Source organism: Tenebrio molitor, chromosome 7 (genome assembly GCF_963966145.1).
Source record: "Tenebrio molitor chromosome 7, icTenMoli1.1, whole genome shotgun sequence".
NCBI lineage: Eukaryota > Metazoa > Arthropoda > Insecta > Coleoptera > Tenebrionidae > Tenebrio > Tenebrio molitor.
In genome coordinates, this window is record NC_091052.1 from 5,489,448 (window position 1) to 5,513,749 (window position 24,302).

The 24,302-nt window shown below is 29.9% G+C and overlaps 1 protein-coding gene and 2 long non-coding RNA genes across 3 annotated transcripts; 2 read left to right on the forward strand and 1 right to left on the reverse strand.

Moving 5' to 3' along the window:
• The first annotated feature begins 294 nt into the window (after nt 1-294).
• Nucleotides 295-963, forward strand: LOC138135679 (uncharacterized). Its single transcript, XR_011161054.1, has 3 exons — nt 295-607; nt 660-749; nt 800-963. It is a non-coding gene; the product is annotated as an uncharacterized lncRNA (long non-coding RNA).
• Nucleotides 949-4,890, reverse strand: LOC138135680 (uncharacterized). The gene is made up of 3 exons (XR_011161055.1): nt 1,252-4,890; nt 1,105-1,194; nt 949-1,056 (listed from the first exon to the last, which is right to left on the reverse strand). It is a non-coding gene; the product is annotated as an uncharacterized lncRNA (long non-coding RNA).
• A 6,849-nt stretch (nt 4,891-11,739) lies between these two features.
• LOC138135583 (ionotropic receptor 75a-like) lies at nt 11,740-13,568 on the forward strand. Its single transcript, XM_069054345.1, has 3 exons — nt 11,740-12,349; nt 12,401-12,675; nt 12,723-13,568. The coding sequence occupies exons 1-3, from the start codon at nt 11,786-11,788 to the stop codon at nt 12,976-12,978; spliced, it is 1,095 nt and encodes a 364-aa protein (XP_068910446.1). The 5' UTR covers nt 11,740-11,785; the 3' UTR covers nt 12,979-13,568.
• Nucleotides 13,569-24,302: the final 10,734 nt, after the last annotated feature.

The following is a 24,302-nucleotide window of genomic DNA, read 5'->3' on the forward strand; positions in this document are numbered from 1 at the left end:
TAATTAGTTCGTATTCTATGGGTATTGTTACGGGAAGAATTTTTACAACGAAATTTAAATTTGACGGATATATATTTGTGGCAGCACTTCTATGGATGTATTTTTGCTATAAAAATTTAATCAATCTATCTGTCAGCAGCAGTTTATATACTACGTTTTTGGCGACGAGATCCATGTTTACCGCAATAGATTTAAAATTAAAACGTGATCTGCCCTTTGACAATTATCTACAACTTGTTAGAAATACTGCGAAAATTCACAAACGATTGTGCGATGTAATTAAATTAGCGAATCGGATATTATCACCGCAACTCTTATTCATAATTGTATTTTATTTTGTTATGTTTACCTTACATACATTTTACGTTGCGGCGTATATTTTTGAACGGAAAGCTAACTGGTATGTTATCGTATCATGTTTGTGGATATCGTTCTGCATATTTAAATGCCTTACCTTCATTATTGTTTCTACGCAATGCTCTAAATATGTAAAATACTTAATATAGTGTAACATTTGTTTGATTTGTAAAAATTACAGGCAAATAACATTAATAAAGCACTGTTCGTCAACATGCGAAAAATCAAAGATAATGCCATCAGGAAACAGGTAACGAAAAAAATATGTACAAAAATTAACTAATAATAATAAGTACTTAAAGATCAATTCGGTGAGTTTGCAAATATGCCACGAAAAAGTAGAAATTGGTGTTTGTGGACTTTTTACTATCGATTACAAATTGCTTTTCGCGGTAAGTTAAAATAAACTAAAATAAAATATTTAACTGAGTGATTATTTTAGATTTTGTCTTCCGTTGTCACACATCTTATTCTGCTGGTACAAATCCATGAAAATTATTTAAAATAAATAACAGGTTCAGTTTATGATATTGCATTTTTTATTTTCAATTGATATCATAATATGTACTTAATATGATTTTAATTAAAACCTAATTTTTTTTATTTTTTTTTTTTTTTGGTTTTCTAGGTTAACATTTTATTCCTATTTTCATTAAATTGTACTAAAATAATAATATAGCTAGCCACGGATGAAGCAATCTGTAAAAGATGTATAAACCTATAAACAAAAAATTTGGACACACTTACTGAAAAAAGTAGTCGACTGTCAATCTCAAAAAAACCTAACACTTCAGTTTTTATTCCATAGTGAAGCATTTTTAAAGTGAAGACGTTGACCTGGAACAAAATATAATTATTATAACAATAGGTAGTCTGTGAAGTTGCAAAAATTACTTCTTTTCTAAATTCGGCGTTTTTTTCGCGATAAATCAGTTCATTGAGAGTCACTTTTAGCTGAAAATCCTGTAAATTAAAATATAAATTTAAATGCATTTTGAACTTCAGACCTACCTGCCTCACGTTTACAGTCAGATGCCCTTAAGGCTAAGGAAATGAATTTAATGGCACAAAAAATTGTCCACATGGCCGATATAATTACGTACAAATCAAAGTTTCCTTCGATCATATTTACAACAACAAAAAATGTGTTCATAGTAAACATGATGAAGAACAATGTGATTAACAATAAAAGAGGGAGCCCCAAAACCGTGTTACTTAATTTGGATATCTCCCATAAATTTTCTCTTATTTTTGATAATTCTCTAACAGTTTTTATTAAATAGTTGGTTTCACATGACCTTAATTTTTCGTTTATCGTCGCCAGCACACCTTTGATGAAGGCATGAACAAAAAAGTACAACGTTGAAGTGCTCATTGTTGTTAAATTAAAAAATATCAAATGAAGTATGGAAATCAATTTTTCGAAGGCTGTCAGATTTAGGGAATAAAATTTTGTCTGCGAATATAAAATTGAATATATCAAAGTGAAAAAGAGTTCTAGGTTCATAGATATCAAGAAACGCGTATATATCTTCCTGTAATTCACGATTAATTTGTATTTCGTAACTTTATTGTCCACTGTAATCATTTGGTTCAGTAATTTTAAAAAAATTGTTGTATGAAATTTATTGTTAAGAATAGTAAGTATAGCAGTTACCATAAGAGCACTCAAGTAAACTACGTTAATAATCATAAATGGGGTGAGATCAACGGTGTTGCTTTCTTTTACTACAAAAAGGCTGAAAAATACAGATAAAAAAATCACCAACAACAAGAAAATGCTTAAAATATTTTTAGACCAACTGTAAATTATATTGTAGTTACTGGTTATTTTGTACGGAAAAAAGCCTAAGATTTTCATAAGAAAAGTAATGATTTTCAATATTTGTATTAACGATGTGTGCCCCATAATTGTTCTTCGTTGTTCATCGCTTGGTAACATTTGGTATTTTATTAACGTATATGTATTATCATAAAGAATTTATAAAAAAAAATGTAATAACCTGACCTTTTCATTATTTTAGTGACATAGTTAGAATGGGTAATCATAGAGAGTAATAAGACAATATCAATTGCTCCTAATTCCAAAGTTTTATGTATTTGATGTATTCTTGTTCAAAATACACCAACTGTAACATTATGACAACATATGTGCTACAGGAAGATATTATCTAAATATGTAATAATGTTAAAAATGTAATTTTTCTGAATAATCACGCTTACCGAAAAAAACAATCTGAAATCAACAGAAAAAAATCCTGCAGCCGTAATTTGAAGTTCCTCGTGAAATACATAAATTCCGTAAACATTTAGCTAAAAGTAAAACAATTAATGTATAATACAAAAAAATGAGATAAATTTGTTTTCTAACTTTTCTTTTAACAGAAAATTATATTAATTATATTAGCACTTACCTCTCTTCTCTTCGCACTACATTTAGTAGCAGGAAGTACCTTACAGATTAGATGTTTCATGTAATTGGCCTACAAATAAAATTGAATTGCGGTTTATTAAAAATGTATTCTCATTAGTCATTACTTGAGAGGTGCACTGGCTCGAAATATATATTATTAAAGTTATGTTTGTTATGTACAGATACAATCGTATTAATTCACTGGCATTCAAATTTTCTAAATTGAAGACTGCCGTGTAATATATTTGAAAAATCCGAATAACCAAATTATGAAAATAAAAAGCAATCGAAAAAAGTAGTATTACGGAAAATGTAGTATTTAACATTTTTGAAATGTAGCACAGTTCCTTGTGAGTCTTTATAACCTTTAAGCGTATCAGAGATGAAGATTTAACAAAAGTTTCGTTTAATTGTTTAAAATATTTTGTAAGAAAGAGAAACGTTAAGTTATATCTCATTAAATTCAAACTCTGGAGAATGTCCAAATATACGCTGTTAATGAAATGTATTACACGATACCAATTGTGGAAATAATTTTTCATGAATAATAAATCATAATTTAACACTGTAATGGTCGACACATGGATGATAAATTGTAAAATAACAAAAAAATCTACTATATGGAAACCAATTGTGAAATTCTTACACGAGTTGTGGTTCATTTCAGTTAATCGATTTATCATATCTAATGTGGTTGTTTCATATTTTCTCTCAAAAATTATTATTGTGATAACATTCAAAAATTCTAATAACAAGTAGAAAAAGGTACCCATTTTTACAGAAAAAATGCGATTTGAAAATATCAGTAAAGTTACGTAAAAATGAATTAAACATATGACAATGGAAACTAATAAGCTAGCAACTTTAAAATATTTAAACTTCTTCCAAGTTTTAAATTTTTTGGTTTCCGAATCATATTTGACAGCGTACGTGGTGAAATTTGAAAATAAAATGGATTTTCTCAGTAAGGAAAGAGAATTATCTTGTTCGCTATTCATGACAATGGTGTCTAACAAGTAATAATGTAATTTTATTAGTTATTTATAGTTATAAGTGAATTAAGATCAATTGACAATCAATTAATTATACATAAAAGGCCCCGTAGGAAAGTTGATTGATTTAATTTCAATTTGGTTATCAAACTAGAAAGAATATACAAATGGCATTAATTAGTGAGAAATGTATTGTTTATTTGTTTAATGACAGCCATTATTAATTAATTTAATACCTTTGGTATACCAAATAGCATTATATTCAAATAGTATCATGCGTCCAAATGAAAATCGAGGGCTTGGAAAAGTGGAACATTGTAAAATTTGAATTTCCCGCCGTTTGACACGAATGACATTTGTTTATGTTTAATGGGTACGTAATTGAACATGCTTGTTTTTAGCTTATAGAATAGTTATAATTAGTTATTCTACTTTTAATATAAAACACTACAAAGAAAGAAAAAGATTTTTTGTTTATAAATTTTAGGTTAGCTGTTAACATGCACTAATTACAACTGTCAATTTACATTCTAAAAAAGCAAAACAATTGATGATTTCCAATTCTTTCTCAGCCCAGAATTTCATTTGAAAGCCCGATATAACCATCCCAGAAAAGCTACCAGCATTTTTTTTTTGCAAATTCGTATGAAATCTTTGGAATAATTTCAATGAACATGGGAGGGTTTTGATAGTTTGCTAACTTGCTTGTATTTGGATACTTCAATTTGCCTAACATTATATGGCCGCCCGACATATGTTAATCTTTTGATGAGTTATAGCTGAAGAGCCAGACGCGTTCCAACTTCCGTGATTTCATCAAAGAGAGAGTCCCAAAATCACCGAAGGAGTTCATAATGGAGGATTTTATAGAATAATCTGAGACAATTATGTCGAGACTCCAATCGTTTTCAACCGGGACGCTATTAATGTTTCGCAAAAAGTTTTTTCTATCTTTTAATATGAGAGAGTTCATATGACAAATTGTTAAGTACACAAATTATCCGTTAAAAGATCAATAGTCTTTAATCAATTATTATGATTACTGAAATTCAGTTGCTGAGGCAATTAATTGTAAAGACTCATAAATGTGTAAAGATAGATAGTGTACTATATTGAATACAGCAATTAAGTAATAATTCTTTGTATGTATCAAGTCCACTGTATGTTATTTGCATTAGATTCCACTAATGAATTAATGATATTACGTTCATTAGTGTAAGTATGTAATTACTAATAATTAAATTAAATTAGCATTTTGGTTAATAGGGAACTATGTAATATTTTTTGAGAAATTGTAATAAAGTAAAAACTTTATTTATTTATGTTTTACAAGACACATTTTTTATCACCATAATTCTATGTTTTTATTGTATTGCCTCTCGAAATAAAGAAATTGTAATATTATAACAACGTAAGTGCTAGAAGATGATATCATCTGAAATTATTTGATAAATAAAAAATTATTTTGAAACGAATTTAAATTACTGAAAACAGGAGAGTGGAATCCACCACGAAGAATCCTCCTGCGGTTATTTGTAGATTTTCATGAAACATTTGCAAACCGTAGGCATGTAACTGCAAGGATTGTATTTTTATTTCATTACTTGTATCTTATTTGTTATTATTAATGTTAATATCGTTCTTAATGCGTTTAATAGAATTGAATTAAGTTTAAAAAAATATTACCTCTTGTCGATTTTCCTTATTTCTGGTATTAAGTAAAACCTTACAAATAGTATTCTTCATCGAGTTTGCCTAGAAGTAAAAATAAAATTATATTGTCTTTATATGACTTCTTTCTTTCACCTGATACATGCATCGATTACTAATATAAATGAGAAACGTTAACCGATATATATTAAGTATGAAATCAACTAGTTCTCGGTTTTTTATAGAGTTAAGATGAAGTACTATCAAACAATAAATTTGTATAACTTTAGAAACTATGGCCAAAAAGAAAAATGCAATTGAAAACAATAATGTAAATGAGAAAATGTCATTAGCATCCTTTGAAAGATCATTCAATTCTTTATGTATTTGTATAATTCTCTTGCGCCGACTTCTTGAAGAAATGACGAAGTGTTCGTTTAAGTGTTCAAAATAGTTGCCTATTGTTAAAAACAAGGCATTGAATCTTGCAAAAGACATAGTTTTCATAAAGTGTGTGAATAAAATACTAAAATATAAGATAAAATCGAGCCAACTGAAGAACTGAACTTCCTTGATAATATAGTCCACAGTACACAGAATCGTTAATAAAAAAGAGATCATAGTTGTATAACAAAAAAAAGTTGAGGTATAACGTTTTGGAAATATAATTCCAAAATGTCCACTCAATTCCTTTTGCAGCTGTATTAATTTGTTTGTTATATTTACTGTCGTCTTTTCATATTTCTTATCAGCAATCAGAACAGAAATAGCAAAAAAATGATCCACAGCTAAGTAAAATATATTTGTCACTTTTATAATAAACGTCTTCTTAATGGGTTTTTCAACTAGCAGATAAGCAAAAAAGATGACCCAAATTGTGATAACGAAAATTCTTATAGCTGAAAATATTTTGACGTACTGACCACCTAATACAAATTTGTTTAATTTTGAATTAAACTTAACAGTATATGTGGTCAAATTTGATAACAAAATACTTTTTTTCAAAGCAGTAATACTTTGGTCTGCGCGTGTCATCATATCCGAAAGAAACTACAAGTGCCAATTAATAAGTGACACTGGCGTAGTTTAAAGATATTGGTTGCCTAGTGTGTAACGACTATTGATTATGTGATTAACAATTTATCAGATCATTCAATATTATTAATGATGGTTCTATGTACAAAGTGTTCCAAAATAATTGTGGTATTGTACGGTGCTTGGATCGGAAAAAATTGTTTGCCACCTTTCGACGATAAGGTCCCGCACTACACTACACCAAGACGCTGGCAACTGTCAAATCTCATTTCTGTAAATCATTGCCTGTTGTATCATTATCATCAAATCAAATCATCAACATCAAATTTATTCACTAACTAAACTAAGATCAACCAATATTTAATATGTTTAGCTACATAATTAATTAATTAATTAATTCCACAATTGTATATACTTTGTGTGTTCGCGTTCATAATACAAAAACTGCAACGTAATCACAACATATGTGCAACAAGACGAAACGATCTAAAAAAAATACTTAGAATATCATCAACTGTTCGTTAGATTTATACCGCAAACAATAAACGAAAATCGATTACAAAAAACCCTCCAGCTGTAATTTGTACGTTGTTGTGGAGTAATTGCAGCGCAAATGCAACTAACTAAAAAAAATGTTTTATGTTTTTAATAAAGACGTCTACAATACAGGATCGTACCTCCTTTCTTGCTGCTTTCTCCTTGGTGGTCATTAGAACCTTACAAACGATATTCTTCATTTTATTTGCCTAAAAACAACTTTAAATGTTTGTGTTTACCTCCCTGGAGAATTTCTCACCTGTGTCACACAAGTATCGGAGACGACAGTAATTAATATTATTCTAACGACATTGATCGAAAATTCGCTAAATTGGTTCATCTGTAAACCTTTCTTTTCAAATACCAATCTGCAATAGATTAGTATAATTCCGAACACTAAATTATAAAAAGCAAACGCCAGAGAAGACAACAATAATAACGAAAACGTCTTGTTTATATCTTTTAACCAGTGGCATAAATTTTGATGTATAACTATAATCTTCTGTCGTTTTATTCGTGGACAACTCAAGAAACTTTTATTCAGCGCATTCAAATACTGCGAACTGACGGAATGGATTATATTGAATCTTGCCAATGCAGTCACTTTAAAAGTAACCAAATTTATATAAACAACGAAGTAAAATACATTAACCCATCTGGACGATACACTCTTGTTAGATATAAAATACCACATGTTGTGAATTATAGCCATTGCAAAAATATAAATTATAAAGACCACTGTTAATAGTTCTTTTGCACTCAAATTAAAATTAGTTCTACAGATTTTATGTAATTGGAACTGAAGTACCATTAATTTGTTCACAATATTTATGGTTACTGGTTGATGAATTATATCGTAAATGAATATGGATAATGTGTGAAGCAAATCCAAAACAACATACACAAATAATGTCGCTTTTATAATAAAAACACGATCAGAATGAGTTTTTAATGTGATGTATGTGAAATAGATATGTGTAGAAATTACTATTAAACTCCATAACATTCTAACGTGTTTATATTTATTGCTAATTTGAAACTGATTTTTCTTGTGATCAAAATTTACAAATGACATCCTCAGGTTTGATGACAACATTATTATTTTTAGGACAGAAAACAAGTTCATATTTGTTACCGCCATTTTAACTAATGGTAAATTTTATTACTGGATTAGAAACATAACATAACAATAGTTACATTAAGTAATTGTGTAATTGTTAGTAGTAATTTTCGTTATTATCAATTCCAACGTTAATATGTCACACAGGTAATAAAAAATTCATGATTGAAATGTATTTTTTATTGATATTTATGATGAGCTAACAATTTTTTTGGAGGTCCCTGAAAGCTTAAAATTTTCGTGGTATTTTACACACTCCGTGCGGTAAAATGACAGATAGTTTGATTAGTGCGTAAAAATCAAGATACCATAGTTGTTCAAAATGTGTACACATCTCATTTAGAGTTGAGGAGGCCAAAAACATTTTTCGTGTTCGTTTGGGCAAAGTCATTAATTTATTGTAAATTTTGAGGTTATCTTTGACAAATATCAAGTTAGGTATTTAACCGGGAAAGTTTACATAATTAGTTATATACCACTTTCCCGGTTATATATATCTCAAGAAACGAACACGAATAATATTTTTATCCAACATTCAATAGTAATATCGTGTTTTACTAGTTAGTTTTAATTGAGTAAACTGGGCTATAACTAGTCTGTTGTTTTAACCCACGTTGCCATTTGCACCGTGGGTTATAACATACATAACCCACGTTGCCATTAGCACCGTGGGTTATTAACGTTCATAACCCATCGGGAGCAGAATTTCATCAATAATGTCATTATCTAAAAATTGTGGAATATTGGATAAAACGTTGTATGGCATACGTGGGTTATTAAGTACTACCCACTCGAGGTAATAACCTACTCGGGCAAGCCCTCGTAGGTTACAAATACCTCTCGTGGGTAATATCTTAAATAACCCACTTATACCATAAATAACTATTACATACTTCAAGAAAAACATTTTGAGTGTGGACAGTTTATGCATGCGATGCTTAGTTTAGGAGGTGTGTCGCGTGTCACATTTGTGTGCCGCTCATTAATTAATGTCAAAACTAAATTTTTCTTATGTGATTTAGTCATTCCATAGTTCTATATCCTCATTATACTGACTTTCATAATATAAAAATTGAAGTATTATAACAACGTAGGTGCTGGCTGCCGATATGATCTTCAATAAACGTTTATATTAAAAGCTTACCAAAAATACTTTATACTTACAGCAAAAATCAAGGCAAAATCGATAATGAAAAAACCTGCTGCTTTTATTTCTAATTCTTCGTGAAACATTTGCAATCCATAAGCGTACATCTACAAGCATTTTTATTAACAACAAAAAAAACAAAAGCAAAAACTCACATCTTTTCTACTTTTTTGAGTTTTGGTTTTGGATAGTACTTTACAAATATCTGTTTTAAATTCATTTGCCTAAAAATCCAAGGATAGAATTAAGTCTGTTATTTAAATATTAAATTGGTTAACCTGAGACATGCAGTCATTAGATACATAAATCATACAAAACAATTTTGCAATAGCGGCTAAAAACTCAATTGAAATACTGAAAGTATCCAAAACATCCAATTCTTCTTTTAACAAAAAGATGGTGTTATAGACTTCCACAATTTGAATCACAATATCGGCAACGTGATAACCCATAACAAATAGTAACATCAATGAAAATGTTTTATTTGTTTCTCGAGATAAAGCGCACAATTCCTGGTGCATTTTGACGATTCTTTTACGTTCGTTACTTTTCCCACAAAGCAACAGAAAATCCTGATTTAATTTTTGAAAATACCCCGCTATTACCAAGTACATCAATAAATATCGACATTCCGTTAAACTCTGAACCAAAGCAGTGTAAAAGGAATTACCAAATAAAAGCAAAGCATGCCACAAATGAACTTCCATATCCATCACATAATAATCTGCATGTTCCAAAATTTGCAAAGAAAAATTTACGATAATTGTAGAGAAAATTGCAATTTTTTTCGTTGTTGACATGTCATTCCGAAGTAGGCGTCGTAATTCAATCAACTTATTCAAGATATCTTTCGTGAGTTCCTCGTATATTTGATCGCAAATTATAACGCAGCATAATAAGATCAATTGGATATCCAAGTATATGTAAGCTCCCACATATACAATAAAGGTACGTTTTTTAAACTCATTCGCGAGGAGGTTGGTAACGTAAATATTAAAAATAAGTACAAACAGAAACCACAACACTTTTATATTTTTGAGAATTCTGCAGACAGTCCATTTCTTAGTCCTTAAAAGTACGTCGTATGATAGAGATAAACCTCCTAAATATTTCGAAAAACTGATAAGACTTTGTAAAGCGGAAAGTGAACCGTCTACGTTAATCATGTTTAGGTGTAATGTCGCTCAAAATAAAAACAAAGCCATAAACCAATTGACTAAATGTTAATTTACATTATGTGGTAAACATATATTTACAACATCGTCTGGATATGGAACATAATTTGTGCATTACATTACAATGAATTAGATATTATTTATACACCTGAGCAACTATTGATTTTCTATTAAAATATTTTATCTCACAAAAAAACAATTCATTTATAATCCACCTACATGTACGTTTTTCCTATAAAACTCACCATATAATCAACTCCTTTAACTGAAATATTAAACCCGTTGTACTCCCAACCCCAAACATATAATTTTCTAAAAGTTACTCTAACTAGTTATTTGACATTGTAAATCTTCGTAAAATTTTCATGAGTATACATATAAGAAGGCTCCTTTGTACCTACAATCCATAAAATTTAACATGTTCCTACAACTTGTCCTACTTTACATTGTCTCTGCAACAAACTGCAATTACCTCCGGTCTGAAGTAAAACTAATAACTAGTTACGTGGAAAAACAAACTTCTTCCACCCAAGTAACTCTTTACACATGCTGGAACAAACGTAAGTATAGATGTGTTAACAGATCTAAAAATAAATGGAGATTGTTTTAGACGAAATACATAGAATACTTAAAGAGTTTTCAAAAAATAAAATTTCCGCAAATGTGGTGACAACTTTTTCAAAAATCATCCAAACAAAGCATTTGCAAAATTTATTGATAATCGCTGATTCACATTGTGCCGATTTTGACATCTTTCTCGTTCAAGTATCTCAGTAACTTTACAATAATTTTAATTTTACAACAAATACAGAATTTCAGGCGAATAATTTGCAACTGGTCAGATCACCATATAACTGGTTCGTTCTAGATATGAACAGCAAGATACTCGCATTTCCAAATACACAACTACTACTAGATAGCAATTTTGCTGTGGCTACAAAAATTACGAAGAACTTGTTTTGGATAAGGCTGTTGTATAAATACACACTTTATGATGATAATTTAGTCTTCAACGATTTGGCTACATTTTCTACTGACAATGATTTCCAGTACTACAACCCATTTGCTGTAGCCACGAACAGATCTAATATGATGGGGTCAAATCTCACGGTTTCGTACGTTTTGACCAAACCATCCTATCCTTTAGACGTTACTGACTACCGGTAAAAGGAAAATCGATAATTTTCTACATTTTCATGTCAATCGTATAATTACAGGTACAATCACATCGATAGTGTCAGTAAACTAAGCTACATTCTTGTTTATCACCTTCTAGAAATGTTAAACTGTACTAAAAATTTCATACAAAGGAAATCATGGGGATATAAGGGGGACAATGAAACATATTACGACGGTGGAATGTTTGGAGATATACAAAATGGCACCGCAGAAATTGCTGGTACTGTTGCCTTCTATACTCTTAATCGGTTGGACTTGATCGATTACGTAGCTGTAACTACTCCCAGTGACATGAAATTTATTTTGAAAGCACCGCCCTTGTCATATGTTAATAATGTTTTCACTTTACCTTTTGAAGTGAACGTTTGGTACAGTTGCTACTTCATCATTGCATTCACAATTTTAATCTTATACGCAATTGTCGTTTGCGAAAATAAATACAAGCACGCATTTAAAGACGAAAATAATATTGCAAGTATCAAACCAAAATTCCTCGAGGTGATCATGGTACAGGTGGGTGCTCTCACTCAACAAGGTTCCTACACTGAACCCAAGAGCACTTCGGGGCGCATCGCTGTATTCACTGTACTTTTAGTCTTAATGTTCTTGTACAATGCCTATTCTGCATATATTGTGGTCCTTTTACAATCAACTTCTGACAATATTAGAACTATCAAGGATCTTCTTGATTCCAAGATTAGTTTGGGTGTTGAAGATATAGTTTACAGCAAATATTATTTCCAAGTAACAATTATTTCTTTTTGATTTATGTTGCATATAATTTTGAAATTTTAGATCCAGCAAGAGCCTATAAGAAAAGCAATCTACGAAAACAAAATTGCACCCAAAGGTCAGAAATCTAACTTTATGAAGATCGAAACGGGAATGGAAAAAATGCGAGACGAATTTTTTGCGTTTCATTGTGAAACTACTTCCGGTTATAAAGTGGTGATGGATACTTTTCAAGAACATGAAAAATGCGGTTTGATCGAAGTGGATTACTTGAATACATTGCACCCAAGTATTTCGGTAAAGAAAGGTTCACCTTACAAAGATGTGGTCAAGGTTGGGTACGTCACAAAATATGGTAATTATATCAAAACTATGTGATTCTTAGTTTTAGAAAAATTTACGAATCGGGAATTCGCCACCGCCAGATGAACAGAATTTATTATAAAAGACCACAATGTACTGGTAAAGGTGGAAGTTTCACAAGTGTTGGAATTATTGATGCCTATTTTCCTATCACCATATTTTGCGCTGGGGTTTTAATGTCAGTTTGGTTGTTGCTGGTTGAAATATTTTTATTTAAGTATCGTCAAAATTTACGGGTTTTTTTCTCCCAAATTTTGGTAGCAACTAAACTAAAATGAATTAATCCAAACCAAGATGATTAAATAAGTAACGTGCGATCAATTAAAAAAAAATCGAGTTGTGTTATTCTGATGCTTCAAACCACCATTTTCACCTACTCTGATTTTTTTTTATTTGACCGTATTACAATTAACATTTCTAGTTCTAGTCAGATATGTATTAATGTGATGAAAAATAACATGGTTCACAAAACAATGTTTATTAATTTTTTATTGATCCACAGTATTTAGCAACACGAATAATTCATAAGATACAGAACGCTTTCATAATATAAGGAATTCAAAAATTACTTTTTTTGAATTCATAACTCATAGCCTTAAAATAGGTATATCCTGGTTATCCTCCAAATGTGAGAAAACGTTTTTCCCGCATTTTGGAAAAAATGTGTTCTCATTTTTCCCGCACCCCAATGTTTTTTTCTTTGCAACAGAAACTATAGGCCAAGTTGCTTTGTATCAAATGTACGGTATGTATTTTACAGCGCTCCAACTAATTACACAACATTTTGGGAATAAAAAAAATTAATATTTCAAATTGTTGTTCTTATGTAAACATAATATCCTAATTGACAATAATGGAAATAAACATGGAATTAATTCACGTTATCATTATTAGTTGAATTTTCTGTAGGCAAAAATGGAACTTAAAAATTCAAATTATTTATTGCGTAAGATAGTTCTCCTATCACATTACTTCTGTTTATTTTCGCTCAAATATAACAAAGTAACACAGGAGTTTGAAACATACAAAACACATCATATATTTAATTTTGTCGTTGGACCTCTGCTGATACTAATTAATGCGCTATTAACATATTATGGCTACTTTATTAGGACGCCATCTTTTATTATAAATGTTGGTATCTTCTTGTTCGTCGCTTTACACTTCATGCTGATATTGATGGTTATTATTTGGAACAAAAAATACGAGAAGCTAACTGTGATTATAATTAATAAGTTAAATAAACTACAGTTTACATTGGCAAATTTTACTTTTGGGAGAATGTTCAAAGAATATATTTTAATTTTCATTTTAATCATTGACAGTTGTTATCATTTCTTTTTAATGACTCACAGTTTAATTTTTAATACAAATGTTATATTTTCTATTGAGGCATTAATTTCAATCATCGTGTATGGAAATCATATTTTGTTAAGTGTTTTAAGGAATTTAACAGAAGGAACATTTTTATTTATGTTCATAATAATTTCCAAATACCTTGATAATCTAGCTGAAAGCTGTGTAAAAAATTCGGAAATGACACATTATACAAAAATTATGAGAAGGCAGCATGAGCTGTACGAAATATCAAAATCGCTCACAATAAATTTTTCGTTAATAATTTTCTTTTTAATTGCTTTTTACTTCATAAATACTTTAGTTTTTCTCTTAGTCATTTTTTTCTTTATCGTTCATCGACTCGAATTTGCTATCTACTATATGGGGTGTACATGGTTAATCAGTCTTTATAAATTAGTTATGATCATTAAAACTATAGGTGATTGTGTTTATAAGGTTGCATTATAATAACTCTGTTCTGGGCGCATTAAAAATCATATTTTTAGGCCAGCAGACTTAAACGGTATATCTACAAAAGTATCAGCAACCCAAAAATAAAAGAGGTGATTCAACAGAGTAAAACTGAGATTTACAAATAAAAATAATGTATTTCAGTTAAAAGCTTATGGGTTAGAGACACTTCATGAAGAAATTAGTATTACAGCAGCAGGTTTCTTCAGGGTAGATTACGGCTTAATTTTTTCGGTAACTAAGTGATTTTTTGGAAGGTGTAATAAAGTTTATTCCTTTTAGATAATATCAGCATATAGCGCTTACACCGTCATACTGCTGCAATTTTGGCGTTACGAAGGAAGTCATTCAGAAGATTCTTCCTTTTTCACAGCTGAAGAATAAAATGAAACACTGTATTGAAGATGACCATTTTATAAATCTGTTAAAGTATACAATAACGTTAATATGTTTGAATTACAAAAAGTAAAAATTGATTGAAATTTGATAATTAGATATAAACTGGTGATTTTTGTATTAGTTATAATTTCACTTTAGTAAATAAGATAGGGCATCGCTTTATATAGAAAATAGAGACAACAATGATCGATATATTAATTCCATAAAACGTTTTAATTCCACAATTCTATGTCCCTTGTATACTGTTGGTCGTAGTATAAAAATTGTAGTATGATAACAACGTAGGTAGTCGAAGCAGAAATTATCTGAAATAGTAATTTATTATACGAGTTTTATAAGACACCATTTTGTCGCACGCATTTTTTAGAGCACGAGGAGCGCAGCGACGAGTGCTATAAAGAAAACAAGTGCGACAAAATGGCTTATAAAACGAGTATAATACAATATTTTTTCTATTTTGCCCCTAAAATTTAAAAAAAGTTGAAAACATAATGCTAGGAAAATTATATTTGGCAAATAGAAGGGTTGGTAACGTTGGTAACTAGACGAACAATTGTAAGTTTTGAATTTAAAGTGTCGTGAAGTGCAGTGACCACGTAGCAACAACCCACTGTGAGTCACTGCCAACATTAAAAATTTAAGTAAATGTTCCTGAAACGCGTATCGAAAAGACCTCCTTTTCGAAACCCGTTTGAGTGTCGTACTGACTGTGTTATAGGTGCAAAATAGAAAAATGTATTTTTATTAAACCTTCATTCACATTCATTAAATATTAAATTTACCGTAAACATAAGTCTTGAGTCGATTACAAAAAAACCAGCAGCATCAAGTTCAAATGTTTGATGAAATAATTGCAGACTACAAGAGTTCAACTACAAATTTAAACCATATTATAAAAAAATCTTGAAAACAACAAATTATTACCTCTTTTCGAATTATGGGATCTCTGGTGCTACAAAGCAGTTTGCAGATAATCCTTTTAAACTCGGTTGCCTTAAAGTGAAACTTATTAATTATTTTCTTTTCACTATCAATAAAGTAATAGATATTCAACTCATTTTGTATCTTTCAACAAATAATTTTGTAGAGATAATTTCAACTTATGTAATTTCAAGATACAAATTGTATTTAATTTGTTTAGTATACTATTACATACAAATTACCTTAAAATTGTGATGGTCCGATACTACAATAATGCAAACCAGTTTGATCACAAATATGAACAATCCTACAATTTCATATTCATTCAGAAGACGTATATCCTGAGTGCAAGCGTAATAAAATATAAACAATCGTACGACAATGCTAACAAAATACGACCCAATAGTGAAAAGAATTATTACTGAAAATGTTCGATGCGCTGTTCTTGACAACTCATACAACTCCTGATGGTTTTTTGTCAATTTAATTTTTGTTCTAAAGTGATTATTCAAACTGACATTTAGATGGGTGTAACATTTTGAAATCAATAAAAACGTTACTACGTATCGTCCTTCGCTAATAATTTTCACCAAATGAAAGTGGATATAAAATAAGCTTAAAACAAAAGGACCTACATAAGGAACAAAAATCTCGTTTTCAGTTTTTCTTGCAATGGTAAAATTTAGACAAGTTGACAAACTATACAAACAATCAACGAAAAATACACAAATTAAAACATAATCCAGTAACGAATTTTGGTTCTGAAAATATGAATTTTCTTGAAATTTAATCAATCTGTTTAATGCTATTAACGTTAATTTCTCGTATTTCTTGTTATGCGTTATTATAACAGTCACAGACAACAAATTCATAAGCAAAAAAACGAAAGCTCCTACATTTATAATAAAAACTTTGTTTGAAAATCTGTGAATATAATAATAAAAACTGACGATAAAATTGATAATTAATACTGTTAAACAAAAATTAAACTTGGCAAAACTCCACTTTGCGCAAAGTTCGAACTGATTTTTGTTGTTATTAAAACGTATACACAGTGTTCCCACATAATTAAAAACTGCAATGACTTTTTTTAAAATGTATGTCATTCTGGTATGACACCTAGGACTAAAATGTTTGCAATAACGCGTACCGATCCAAATGACTATTTTGACCAATGTGTTTGCACTTCAACGAATAATATTCAATTTCTTCAATGACTGCGTATGTCTGTTTAATCGAATTGATAAGTAGATTAATAAATACCTATTTAGTATGAAAATATTATCTAATTAAATATCATTTATCATTCTGTAAACATTTACAATATAGCAAATACGAGTGTGTTCTGATATAGACATGTATTTATTTTTAGAAAATATGGAAGAAAAATTTGTGAATGAGAAGATTATGATTATAGAAAAGACTTTTATCCATAGCGGATAACACAAAATCCTACTTTTCATTTTGAAATAATGTAATAACATAAGGTTAAATAAAACACAGTTATAACAACGAGGAATGATTTTAATGCTAATGTTAATAATAGCGATCAGTTAGATCAATACAAATATTAATGCCTAAGTACATTAATACAAAATAAGTGTTTATATTCCCACGTAATGTACTTAACACACGTACCAATTACAGTAATAATTTACACACAATTTATTTTTAATATCGATTAACAGTTACAATTGATTTATAAAAAAAAAAACTAATTCCGAAAGTTTTCAAATTTGCAGACATATTCATTGGACATTCCTGTTGAACGTGTAAAAGATTCTGGAGGATTGAAGGTGAGGAATTCGCCATCTTAAAAAATATGTATTTTTTTTTCCTTTAATGCAATCAACCTACATAATCTTCACCTCTTGTTTACTGTGAAACTATTAGTTATAAAAAGTTATAAAAAATGAATACTATTTTCTTTGAAGAAAAAAAAAAGCTTACACGTTTTCCAAGATGGTGGCGACTCCTCATCTATAATCGTCCAGGGCTTTTTACACGTTTATATCAATATCAAAACATTCCGAAATATTGATCTTATTGCCAGTCAAATAAAAGCTCTTGGATTTATATTTTTGTATAGTGGTCAATAATTCCATAACTTAACAAACGAATTACCGCGCTCCTGCTCATAGTATATAAATTGCAATGTTATAACACAATACGTAGTAGAGGCTGAGACCAACTGAAAATATAATTAAAAAAGGAATAAGCTATCCGTCTTCAGTTTACCGAAAAGAATAAAGTTGAATCCAGAATGAAAAATCCTGCTGTTTTTAGCTCCAACTTATCATGCATCAATTGCAACCCATATGTATGCAACTAACGATAAGAAATTATTTAATATACTTTTCCCCAAAAAAAAAATAGCGCACTGTTACATACCTTTCTTTTGACAAAAACATTTCTCGTTTTCACAGACAGCGCGAAAATTTTCTGTCCAGTTTTGTTAGCCTACAATTTGGAAGAATTGACTATTATTTAGAGATATGCGTTATACCTTCATACTTGTTTCATACATTTGTTGCTGATACCAACGATCATTAGGGTTAATTTTAAAATGATACAAACATATCGGAAGATTACGAGAACATTAAAATCTTTTACTTGAATCGTTGTAACGACTAATGCAAGTGTCTCCGCAAAATATAACCCAAAACAAAATAGTAAGTATAGTGAAAAAATGTCATTTGCAGTTTTTGACACTTTAACCAATTCCTGATGAATGTGTAAAAACTTGCCGCATGTTTTTTCACCGAATGATACAAGTGCATCATTAATTGCGAAAAAATATTTAGTAATTATTAGATATGTTAAAGAAAAAAGAAATAGAATTACTGATCTTAGAAGATGTAAATAATTTGCGTTTACAAATAAAAGGAAATGGTAAATATTATGTCGGTTTCTGTAGTGAAATTTAATTTCAAGTATGAAATTAGAAATCAAGTCTACAAAAATGATAATTCCAAATAATACTCCATAAAATGTATCCTTGAAATGTATTGAATGCTTGGTAAAATCTTTTGAAATGTCAATCAGCTGGTTAAAAATCTCCACACTTTGTTTTTCATGCTTAATAAGAAAAATTAGAGATAAACATAATTGAAAAAATTCCATATAAAAATACACATACGCCGATAAATGTATGAAAAATATACGATCAGTATATAATGATACATTATGTCCCGCCACAAAAAAATTGACAATTACAAGACATAATAACCAAAAAATTTTCAGTTTATACAATTTTTTACAAATATTGTATCTTTTTCTTCTCAAATGTATTCCATATTCTAGTGAATGAATTCCTAAGTAGTTTGATAAACTAATAGTTTTTCTTAAAGCAAGAATTATGGGCTGTTCTACAAAAGTCATGACTGCATGGTTAATGGTTCCCGAAACGAGGTTGTAAGGCACAGCTTACACTGATATGCACATGTTTTAGGATTTGACGAACTGTTAGTTTTTACATTTAAAAATATTTTATAAATAACAAAAATAATGACACCGCCGTTCCCGGCGCCTCCACCAATATTACATATTCAAATGCAGCGTTCTAAATTTCCTTAATTAGTTTACTTATTTAGCTCTAATAAATTTCATCGAATACTACATTGTCGCTGTAACAAAACAGACATAACAAACAATACTTAATTAATCAAATATAATCATCTAATAAGTCTGTTGATATAAAATAATAAATAAAGTAATTATTAATAAGTATAAAAACTATGTAGCAATAAAAAGCGATACAAAGTAGATTTATTAAATCTATAATACAAAATGAAACAGACTAAATGGATACTCGCCTACGGCTCGTGTTGGAATTTTCATCCTCTTGAATAATAGCCGTCATTATACGCTATATTTCATACTTTCGAACATAAATAATCCAACAATGTATAATCTTATAAGGCGTGACTGCATCTCTTAGTAACAATGAAAATTTGAATGATTTTGGTTATACTGTAATCTAAACACATTTCCTGTTGTCAGCTTTGACAGTTTTGATAGGCAAATTCCAAAGGTCCATTTTTGTAATATCATAAACATAACCGACATAACCTAGTTTTTTTTTATGTCGTGTCAAGTTAAAACATCCGCTGAGTGCCAATTACGAGACAAAAAAACACCAATATTTTTCCATTGCTTCATTTCCAACACACTAAGTCATTGTTGATCACGCTGTAGAAGACGTCCTGTTTTTAATACAGTAATGTCAACAAAAAATTACTCCCTAGGATTCGAACTTTTAGGAAAATTACGTTTTTCATGTTTTATGTGACTAGAATTTCCAAAAGTTATTTTGAATGCGTATCAATTTGAGAAATTCTTTGCGCGAGTCCAACTAAATATGCCGCCAGAAACCAAAACTGATTGTGAAACGAAAAAACATCTATCGGTTAGCGAGAAATGAGCCATTTGCAACTGTTTTGACATGGTTACGATATCTTTTATTGGTCACCAGAAATCACATAGCGTCCAACCCTGTGTTCCAACCTAGCCAAATTTATGGTAACGAATACTAACATTATTATATCGTGTGTTCCAATAAAAACTCACTCGCAGTAAGCCATGGCTATAGAGATAGATAGACTGGTCATGTCGATTTTAGGATCATTGGAAGTAGTTCATTTGTTACTTACAAATTTTCATCATATTGTGAGTTGTGACAGATAACCTATTTATTTTAGTAGTTCATTTCACATCTGGTACTAAGACATACTTCACTTTTGTCATGGCTTGCTGCGAGTGAGTTTTTTGTGGAACACACGATATAATATCAAAGAATTTTCAATAATAATTGACAAAAGCGATTCATGTGTGTTTAACTGGTTGCATAAACTTGAAATAACTACGGTATGATGAATTACAATTATAAATTTAAAAAAGATAATTCACATTAGTCCTTTACTTAACAAACTAAACTCAACGTTTAAAGCAACATCATTGTGATGAACTGATGAAGCACAACGAAACGACTTCAAGATGCTAAAAAATTCTTAGAAAGTTCAATTTACAAAAATAAAAACCCTGCCATTGTAAAAACAGAATACATATCAAACAATTCGGTAACCTCGACACCGGTCATAAAGTTTCTTTATACATTACTATTTGGTAATTCCAGACTAGATGTTGCTTATTGTGTCTAAGTCTTTCTTTTGGAAATACACTCGTGATTTTACTGTTGATGGCGCATTATCACTGAATTATTAAATTAATGTGTACTTTCCAAAGGTCATCAGCTTGAAGAAGCAGCATAACACAAAACAATATTTTGGTACCATACGATGAAAGAATCATAATTTCACCTAATAAAATTTGACGTAATGCGGAAGGAAGTTGTTCCGCTGAATGTGACAAAAAATCGTTGTATATTTTTCATGAACTACAATTTAATCTTCAATATAATAATTTAAATCGTTCTTTGTATTTTTATTTTCTCTAATTTCAACAAATATTATCAATTATAATGTACATACTTATATTTTGAAAATGAATACAAACTTTTATGGGATAGTTGGATGATACAACACAAATGATGTTTTTTCTACTCCTATTGTAATTATTAAAAGGTTGAATAATAATTTCAAAAATCACGGCAAATATCATAATATAGATATAGTTTGTCCAGCCAGAGATTGGTTCTACTACTTAGAGAAAGTAGTGCCTAGCGCACGTAAAATTTGACATGTACCCTTCAAGTAGTAATATTTTTGCACTGAAATTATATTCTAATTAATGTTTTCTAGTGCATTTTGTAGCGTTGGGTTAATTTAAAACAATTTAAAATCCCCTAATCTCTCGCTGGACGAAGTATACTATTATCCCTTAAATCCCAACTTATTTATGTGGATCAATGTTTATTAATGAATAGGTATAGTGAACTTGTTTACAAGATATTTGTAATAAATTATAGGTAAATTACAATAGCTACTAAAGGTAATTACCCAGAGGATATATTATCTATTCGTATACCAGGTATCATTACTATCCGTTCACTCCCTAGCGTAAATTTTACAAAATTGAGTTGTGTTTTGGGGGAAAATCTGTCAAAGTGTTAAATATTAAAAACTTCCAATGAGAATTTTTATATAACACGCAGCAATACCCAGCTAAAGCATGTACTCGTAGATGTAATTGCACTAACTTTCAAGCATTAAAAAAATTGTGGGCAAAGATCAAAAGTGTCAATTTTACAAAGTAGAGAGTATCAAAGTATTTATATTAAAAAATATATATATTTTGTATTTATGAATACCATTTCTGAATACAACTATACAATGATTTTTGATAGAATACAATAATAACTAATTAGTTCAATTATCGTAAGAACGGTCAATTTTTAATGTTACTGTCAGTTGAACGAGTCCTGAAATGAAAAATGTAGTTGAAATCCGATATCCGTTTTGTTTACTTTAAATACATTCGACAACATACATTTCATTAGATGCGTTACGCTGTAAAAGCACAACTACTTAATTTTTGATCATCACAGGAATTGCTATAATTTTCCAACCGTGAGTGCTCACAAACAGAAAACAATGTGACATTACTTGATCCTCATTCATGTCGAAGAGGAATTTTCGGCCACGACATGTGTATACAAAACAAAAATATTATTGTTGCTCTCTTGCCTTTGCTGATTTTTTTGAGAATGAACGCAATGATCCAATTTTGGATAGACAAACTGAAAACCCACGAAACAATTCGATATTTCGATAAAATTAACTTGATTATTTACGCATATCAAGTAATATACATATGCTACGGAGTTGACAATATGAGAATCTCTTATCAAATGGCACCTGAGAAATCTGTGGGACTATTGTACATTTTAATATTTATGATGAATGGAGGGTCTTTGACTTTAGTAAACTACATATGGGATTCTCTTCGCAACAATAAGTTTTTGCAATTATTACAAAAATATTATTTTCTCGATAAAAGATTACGTGAGAACGATATTCATCTGGACTATGAGAAATTAAGAAATTATTCAGCGTGTATAATAGTATTAGAATCATTTTGTTACATTCTTTTCAATCTACACACTATTATAAACTACTGGATGTTTGGACTTAACTACCTCCAAATATTCTTTATTTTCGTGTACTTCACAGGATTACACATGATGCAAGTCGCCATGACCGCTAAATCTTGCACCCTTTTTATGATTGTAGAAAATATGTGTGGCCACATGAACAAAAAGATGAAAAGTGAAGTCACTACAGTTGAGCTAATATCAAAAATGCGAAGTCTCTACAGCGACATTTACGATTTAGTTTTGGATTTGAACGACGCGATCTCGTTTCAGATAGTGGTACCTTTTTGTGTCACATTCATAATGGCAGTTTTCCATATTTACTATGAGATTAAATTCAGTTTCTTCGGTGCACCAGCTTTGACGTGGATAACTGTAATAATAATAAAGATTTTTTTGGTCATTATACAAATTCAAAAAACTCTTTTAGCGGTGAACTTTTTATACATAAGCAGCAACTAACAATAACTTTTCTGTTGGTTTCAGGCAAAAAAAATTAAAGAAACCACTGTCAAGTTATCGCTCGTTAAGGATAAATTTGTAAGACGAGAGGTATAAATGTTTAACACAAATAAATATTAATTATCGACAGTTGAATTTTAGATTAACATATTTTTCCTGCAACTGTTGCATCAGGAAATTAATGTTACTGGAGCTAAAATGTTTGAAATTAACGTCAGTCTGATTGGACAGGTAAACGTCCATCTTGAAATTCAGGTTTAGTTCAGGTACCTTGTTGATTATTAATTTTTAGTTTTTTGCAAAAGCTCTTCAATTTCTGCTCATTTTACATGAAGCCAACGAATAAGTTTTATTGATACTCGATGTAACGTATTATAATCTGGACATAGTATCTGTTACAAAAATAACTGCGGGCTTGAATTGTGGCTAAGGATTCTTTGGATCAAAATTTTCTGACGGCCATTTTATGTCTTCAATGCATTACTTTATTACTTAACCATAGAACAGCTCTAGTATTAGGTACACACTGCTACACTGTTAGAAAATAGAAACCCAAAAACTTTGCCTGAATAAACTGATTCTAACAATTTGGATAGTTTGATTATATTCTACATATTGTCACGTCCTCAAAATCAAAGAATCATTTTGTAAGTTAATAAGTACGCAAGTTAAATTACCACGCAAGTCCGTTGAAAATGATCGGTAGGTACATAATTAGATCAAAGCTTCTTCGTCCAGAAGTTATGAACAACTTTGGAAATAAAGTCACTAGATTGGAAAGCTTTGAGGACGCCATCTATGTTTTAACTGTTTTTTTAATCAATTTTTGTTTCTTTTATGTACAGTCGATGGACAAATAAAACTGGGACAAAAATGATAATCACATAAATTCAAAATTTACAAATCTCCATCGTTTAATTACGGCTTTATCACAAATAGGTTAACTTTCGTATGACATAT

Excerpts from the sequence above, each read along its gene's own strand:
- LOC138135583 (XM_069054345.1), top strand. The coding sequence starts at position 11,786 with ATGTTTGGAGATATACAAAATGGCACCGCAGAAATTGCTGGTACTGTT. Across the intron at positions 12,350-12,400 it reads ACAGCAAATATTATTTCCAA|ATCCAGCAAGAGCCTATAAG; the intron begins GTAACAATTATT and ends TTGAAATTTTAG. Across the intron at positions 12,676-12,722 it reads AAAGATGTGGTCAAGGTTGG|TTTTAGAAAAATTTACGAAT; the intron begins GTACGTCACAAA and ends TGTGATTCTTAG.